Source organism: Pinus tabuliformis, chromosome 4_2 (genome assembly GCF_031772625.1).
Source record: "Pinus tabuliformis cultivar Carrire ecotype Pingquan chromosome 4_2, CPIR1, whole genome shotgun sequence".
Taxonomy (NCBI): Eukaryota; Viridiplantae; Streptophyta; class Pinopsida; order Pinales; family Pinaceae; genus Pinus; species Pinus tabuliformis.
Window position 1 is genome coordinate 226,397,896 of NC_142304.1, and position 7,293 is coordinate 226,405,188.

Below are 7,293 nucleotides of genomic sequence, written 5' to 3' on the forward strand. Positions count from 1 at the left end.
AAATAAATTAATTTTTAAATAAAATATGGGCTAATTATATAAAAAAAAAAATATTATTTTAATTAAAAATTCGCCCCATTAAAATATAAAAAGCCTTAAATTTCGCCTTTGGGCGATTATTCGCCCCTAAAATTAACCTTGACGACAGTCACCATATATATAACAGTCCTCGGGAAAGAAGGAAACAAATAATAAAGTTCGATTAGAGATACAGAAAACCCCACAAAGCGCTTGCACTTCCAGCAAACGAAGCGAGTTCATTAAATACAGAAACTAAAAATTAATTATAACACTAGCAACAGAGCCAAGCTCATTTAAAGCACAAACCCTCATACTATTTACAAATTGAATAAGCAGACCTGAACTGGACGAGATCCTACCCGATTACACCAAAGTTGGAAGGGGTTTAGGGTTCCATCCAAAACGCACAGGGAGCACGAGCCACGGCGGCCAACCGCCCAAGTAACCTGCAAAAACATATCGACATGGGTCAGCGCTGAGACAAGGGCAACGATAAGAAATATCTGTAGATGAACAGGCAACCGCATTGGACTTTGTTTTTATTACCTGGGTTTGAAGTGAGGCATTGCAAACGACCAACATAATACCCTGAAGAGCAGAGGAGCGGATCTGTTAGGATCTGAAAGATGTGGAGAAGCAGGGTTTAACATAGAACCCTAACTTACCTTGAAACCCGGATTGAGGCGGAGCGACTCGCTGGAGCTCGAACCGAGAGAACCTGCCATAATAACCGAGGTGAGTTGACAGAGTGAAAACAAACTTAGTTGCAGCAGAAAAATAACCAGAGGAACAGTAAGTTAATCGATTTACAGAGAGGAGTAATAACAGCTGGATACTCTCACCATACCAACGAATAGAGGAGCAGAAAAGTCGGAGGCATCAGAAGAATCCGCGCCGGAGCGAGGAGCAGAGGCGCCAAGAAAACTCGCAGAGCAGAACTGAGAAATTGCATAGTGAAAATGACAAAGTAAGTGGACTAGGGTTAGTGACAAAAGGCGGGAGGAGGTCAAGACCTGAACCGGCAGGTGGCGTTGATAACTTGTACCACAGGTAAACCAACACGAAATATCCCGAAGCTGTACAATCCCAAGTTAATTCGCATTTACATTCGTACGGTGAATACAGAGTCGACAGGTGGAAGAAGGGCTGGGCCATCAAAAGTGGTATCAGAGCAGGTTGACAAATAGGAAGAATGGAGGGTGGTAGAGGAAGAGGAAGAGGAAGAGCGATCCGGAGAATAGCAGAAGAGGGACTCCGTGAGGAGATCCGCGTTTTGCGAGAAAGATTGGCAGTGGTAGAAGCTGGGGGAAGAAGGAACCCAGCAGATGAAAGTGATGAGGATGTGGCAGAACCAGAAGATGAGGTTGAAGGGGTGACACCGGAACTCCGGTTATTAAAGTCAGTTTTGCTGTCTAGTCATAAGCCGAAGCATGAGCTATCCACTTATGACGGAAGTCTGTCTGCAGACGTGTTATTGGATTGGATAAGTGAAGTAAACAAATATTTTGAGTTTGAGGAAACCAGTGAGGACAAACAGGTGAAGTTCGCCGCCACAAAGCTGAAAGGACATGCGTCCTTGTGGTGGGACAGCGTGCAGGCGGAAAGAAAGAGGCAACACAAACAGCCTATAAAGAAGTGGGCCCGAATGGAGGCCAAACTGAAGGAAAAATTCCTACCAAAAGATTATCAGATTATGTTGTACAGACAGGTACAGAATTTGAAACAAAGAGGAATGACTGTTAAGGAGTTTACAGAGGAGTTCTATAAGTTGAATTTGCGGGCAGGGTATGTGGAAGATACCCCAGAAAAAACAGCCAGATTTGTGAATGGTTTGAGGGGGGAAATACTGGATGAAATCGGTATCCTTTCACCCCGAACATTGGATGAAGCCTACCAGTTTGCACTGAAGGCAGAGGAGAAAATTAACCGGAAGCAAAACGCCAGGAGAGGAGGTGGAACTGGCAGGGGAAAAGGTAAGGTTTTTGGTAGAGGTAGAAGTGCAGGTTCCAACGAAGAAGGCAGCAGCTCTAAGTCTGCTGGCACAGCAGAGAGGGACAATAGCACTAGAGGAGGACGACCAGCTCAGCAAGGGCGAGGAAGTGGTCAGGGCAGGGGAACTGTCCAGTGCTATCGTTTCCATAAGTTGGGACACAAGTCATATGACTGTCCTGAGGGTGAACCTGTAGGTGGAAGAGGAGCTTATGTTGCTCATTCAGAGGATGTTGAAGCAGCACCTCAAGAAGTGGAAAATGCCCCAGAGACAGGCGAGGCTTTGGTATTGAATAAGGTGCTGTTAAAACCAGCAAAAGAAATTGCAGAACCTGATCAGCGAAAAGCTCTATTTCGGACTGTTTGCAAGTCACAGGGCAAGTGTTGCAAGCTGATCATCGATAGTGGAAGTACCGACAACTTGGTAGCAGTAGAGATGGTGGAAAAACTTGGTCTGACAAAGCTGAAACATCCCACTCCGTATAAGGTGTCATGGCTGCAGAAGGGACACCAACTGTTGGTGGATGAACAGTGTGAGGTGGAGTTTCAGATAGGCAAGTACAAAGACAAAATCATCTGCGATGTTATGCCGATGGATGTCTGTCATATTTTGCTAGGACGACCCTGGCAGTTTGACAGGAGCGCAGTCCATGATGGGAAAAGAAATTGTTACAGGTTTGTCAAAGATGAGGTCAAGCACACACTTGTACCCATCAAAGAGGAAAATACAACAGAAGCTAGTGGAGTGAAAGCATTACTGATGGGCGGAAAAGAATTTATAAAACAGATGGAGGACAGTGAAGTAAATTTTGCTGTCATACGAAGACCAAAAGCGGTGATATTACATACACAGATTGCAGATTTGCCCGAGGAAATCCAGAAGCTTTTGCAGGAATTTGGGGACATTGTGGTGGATGACCTTCCGGATGAACTTCCACCCAGGAGAGGTATTAGTCACTGCATTGACTTTATACCAGGGGCAAGTCTGCCAAACAAAGCAGCTTATCGAATGAGTCCTAAGGACCATGAGGAAATCAGGAAGCAGGTCCAGGAGTTATTAGACAAAGGGTTGATTCGAGAGAGCATGAGCCCCTGTGCAGTACCAACCGTGCTGGCTCCAAAGAAGGGAGGCGAATGGCGAATGTGCACAGATTCCAGAGCCATAAACAAAATTACAGTTAGGTACAGATTTCCCTTACCAAGAATGGACGATATGATGGATTGTCTGAGCGGGGCAGCTTATTTCTCGAAAATTGACTTAAAAAGTGGATATCACCAGATTCGAATTCGAGAAGGAGATGAGTGGAAGACAGCTTTCAAGACGAACGAAGGCTTATATGAGTGGCTGGTGATGCCATTTGGGTTGAGCAATGCTCCCAGTACGTTCATGCGTTTGATGAATGAAGTGCTGAAGGAGTTTATTGGAAAATCTGTGATAGTTTACTTGGACGACATCTTGATTTTTAGTAAAACTAAAGAAGAACATTTCAGGCATGTACGCAATGTGTTGAGGAAGTTGCAGCAGAATAAACTGCTGATCAATCTGAAAAAGTGTACTTTTTTTCAGCGGGAGTTAATATATCTGGGCTTTGTAATTGCAGAAAATGAGCTGAAAATGGACCCAGAAAAGGTGGCAGCTATAGTTAGCTGGCCTTCACCGGGAAGTTTATTTGAAGTCCGCAGTTTTCATGGATTAGCGAGCTTCTACAGGAAATTCATCAGGAATTTCAGCGAGATTTGCGCACCTATGCTGGATACGATCAAGAAGACAAATCAGCCATTTCACTGGACTGAGGCAGCGGAAAGAGGTTTCCAGACTTTGAAGAGGAAGATTACTGAAAGGCCGATATTGAGGCTGCCTGACTTTAACAAACCTTTTCAGGTTCGTTGTGATGCTAGTAATACAGCCATTGGGGCAGTATTAAGTCAGGAGGATAGACCAGTTGCATATTTCAGTGAAAAGCTGAACGAGAGTAGACAGAAATACTCAACCTATGACAAGGAATTTTATGCAATTGTTCAGGCGTTAAAACATTGGAGGCACTATCTGTTGGGTAATGAGTTTGTTCTGTTTACAGATAACTCTGCGTTACAGTACATTATGCAGCAACATAAATTGAACCACAAGCACGCAGCATGGGTGGAATATTTACAAAATTTTACGTTTGTACTGAAACATATCAGTGGGCAAGCAAACAAGGTGGCAGATGCGCTGAGTAGAAGGATACTACTCTTGCAGGAAGGTACGATGCAGGTTCTAGGCTTTGAACACCTGAAAGAGCTGTATCAAACAGATGCTGATTTTAAAGAAGCCTATGAGGCTTGTCAAAACCCTCTGTTAAGGAACAACAGTCTGTGGTTGGATTATAATTTACAGGAGGGATTGCTGTTTAAAGGCGGGCAGCTGTGTATTCCCCACTGCTCTATGCGAGAAAACATAATTCAGGAGAAACATAGCGGGGGTTTGGCTGGACACTTCGGTGTAGATAAGACGGTAGCACAGGTACGACATTTTTATTTCTGGCCGAAATTACAGCGGGATGTACAAAGGTACGTGAGTAGGTGCAAGATTTGCCAACTAGCAAAGGGCCACAGTCAGAATACAGGTTTGTATTTACCATTGCCCATTCCGAACCGACCATGGGACTCCGTCAGTTTAGATTTTGTTTTGGGTTTGCCTAAAACACAGCGGGGTTTCGATTCAGTGATGGTTGTGGTAGATCGATTTTCAAAAATGGCACACTTTGTACCTTGCAGGAAGACCAGCGATGCTACTTATGTAGCACATCTGTTTTTCAATGAGATTGTTCGACTACATGGACTTCCAAGGTCCATCATCTCCGACAGGGATGTGAAATTCACCGGTCATTTTTGGCGAACCCTGTGGAAAAAGTTGAACACTCAGCTACAGTTCAGTTCCGCTTATCACCCGCAGACCGACGGCCAAACGGAGGTTGTGAACCGGAGTTTGGGGAACTTACTTCGGAGCTTAACAGGTGAGAATTCCCGGACATGGGACCGTGTACTAGCTCAGGCGGAATTCGCATACAACGACTCACCTAACCGCAGCACTGGTTACAGTCCGTTCCAGATTTTGTACGGCATGCATCCGCGAGGCGTGCATGAGTTACGAGATTTGGGAAAGCTTGAGAAACGAAGTGCGGATGGTGAAGATTTCGCTCAAGCAATGAGTAATCTTCATGAGCAGGTTAAGCTGAAGTTACAGGACAGCAGTCACAAATATAAGCAACGGGCAGACACCAAGCGCCGGGAAGTTCAGTTCAACGTTGGGGACGAAGTCCTTGCGTATTTACGTAAGGAGCGTTTTCCAAAACGGGGATACAACAAACTAAAGTTCAAGAAGATTGGTCCCTGTAAAATCCTTCGGAAATTTTCTGCGAATGCCTACGAGTTACAGTTGCCGCCCGGGATTGGTATTTCTCCCATATTTAATGTGGCAGATCTGTTTCCCTATGTCGCAGATTCGGGAGACAATGCAGCAGCAGAGCCACCGCGGGACACCGGTTGTGAGGAACATTCGTGGATAAGACAGATGCCGATGGCACCACCTCTTGAGATCGAAGGAATTCTGGACACACAGGTAGCTAAGCGCACGCGCAGGAAGGAATATCTGCGGTATTTGGTCAAGTGGAAGAACCGTCCGATAGAGGACAGTTCGTGGCTGAATGCGACGCAGATACAGAAGGCAGGCTATTCTGTCGACGACCTCATGGAACGGAGCCATGACTTCTTGCCACCCCGGGAGCCTGATGCAGGAGCATCCAGCTCCGAGGAGACAGAAGAAGGTTGACTGTCTTATGGAGGGAACCAGGTTAACAGAAGTTGTCATTTGTTTTAAATTTTCTTTACTAGTTGTTTGTTTTTCCCAGAAGGTCATTTAGAGACCATGGTAATTGAAACTGTATCTTGTTTTTAAGTTTGGAAATTAGTTAACTGTAGATTAGTCTTTAATATAAGAAACTGTTACTTAGTTAGGATGAATTCTGGTAAACAGTTTAACCGCAAGTGGGAGCAGTTACGCTACCCAGATGTAAAACAGAGGGAAAAGGGCAATGAAAACTCTCTCCGGAAATAAGAAACAGACAGATACTTTTTCCTCAAAAAGAAAGCAAAGCTGTATTGTTTACAAAAAAAAACCACTGTCACATAAACATATTGTTACTATTTTCTGTAATAACATTTTACTGTAAGAGGGCTATAACAGACATAGCTAAAACTGGCATACTGTGAATTATTTGATTAATGTTATTTGCTTAAGAAACCATTACAGTTCTTGTACAGCAAGCTTACGGATGAGAAACAAAATATTGAGCACATACTGGAATTAGCAGACAGCAAGGAGAAGGCGCTGCTACGGGGAGCCATCCCACGCAGAGAAGAGCAAACTAACGACCATCGATATCACAGTAAAGCAGGTACAAGCATAACAAACTTAACTGTTTTCCATTAGATTTATAAATGCTGGATACACAGTATACAAAAGGTTTATTTAATGAAACCCTTATGCACAAAAGAAACGCACCATAAGAACGCTCAGTAAGTACTGTTCCTTTATCATTGAAGTCATTGTAAGAAAACAAGAACAGCGATTAAACAAACCCACGGAATCACAGCAACAAGACGGACCAGGTCGATTACAGGTCAAAAACGACAGTCACCATATATATAACGGTCCTCAGGAAAAAGGAAACAAATAATAAAGTTCGTTTACAGATACAGAAAACCCCACAGAGTGCTTGCACATTCAGCAAACGAAGCCGAGTTCATTAAATACAGAAAACTACAGATTGTTTACAACACTAGCAACAGAGCCGAGCTCATTTAAAGCACAAACCCTCAGACTATTTACAAATTGAACAAGCAGACCCGAGCTGGACAAGATCCTACCCGGTTACACCAAAGTTGGAAGGGGTTTAGGGTTCCATCCAAAACGCACAGGGAGCACGAGCCACGGCGGCCAACCGCCCAAGTAACCTGCAAAAACATATCGACATGGGTCAGCGCTGAGACAAGGGCAACGATGAGGAAAATCTGTAGATGAACAGGCAACCGCATTGGACTTTGTTTTTATTACCTGGGTTTGAAGTGAGGCATTGCAAACGACCAACATAATACCCTGAAGAGCAGAGGAGCAGAACTGTTAGGGTCTGAAAGATGTGGAGAAGCAGGGTTTAACATAGAACCCTAACTTACCTTGAAACCTGGATTGAGGCGGAGCGACTCGCTGGAGCTCGAAACGAGAGAACCTGCCATAATAACCGA

At 44.3% G+C, this 7,293-nt stretch overlaps 1 protein-coding gene across 1 annotated transcript; it reads left to right on the forward strand.

The window, feature by feature from the left end:
- Positions 1-1,213: 1,213 nt before the first annotated feature.
- On the forward strand, positions 1,214-6,856 carry LOC149168902 (uncharacterized). Its single transcript, XM_089425013.1, has 5 exons — positions 1,214-3,104; positions 3,708-4,861; positions 4,946-5,716; positions 6,302-6,446; positions 6,780-6,856. The coding sequence occupies exons 1-5, from the start codon at positions 1,214-1,216 to the stop codon at positions 6,854-6,856; spliced, it is 4,038 nt and encodes a 1,345-aa protein (XP_089281139.1).
- Positions 6,857-7,293: the final 437 nt, after the last annotated feature.

What these genes read in the sequence shown, in the direction of transcription:
- LOC149168902 (XM_089425013.1), top strand. Translation starts at nt 1,214, where the DNA reads ATGGAGGGTGGTAGAGGAAGAGGAAGAGGAAGAGCGATCCGGAGAATA. An exon ending in TCGAGAGAGCATGAGCCCCT is followed by an intron (nt 3,105 to 3,707) that starts GTGCAGTACCAA and finishes TTCATGGATTAG; the next exon opens with CGAGCTTCTACAGGAAATTC. An exon ending in CCATCATCTCCGACAGGGAT is followed by an intron (nt 4,862 to 4,945) that starts GTGAAATTCACC and finishes TATCACCCGCAG; the next exon opens with ACCGACGGCCAAACGGAGGT.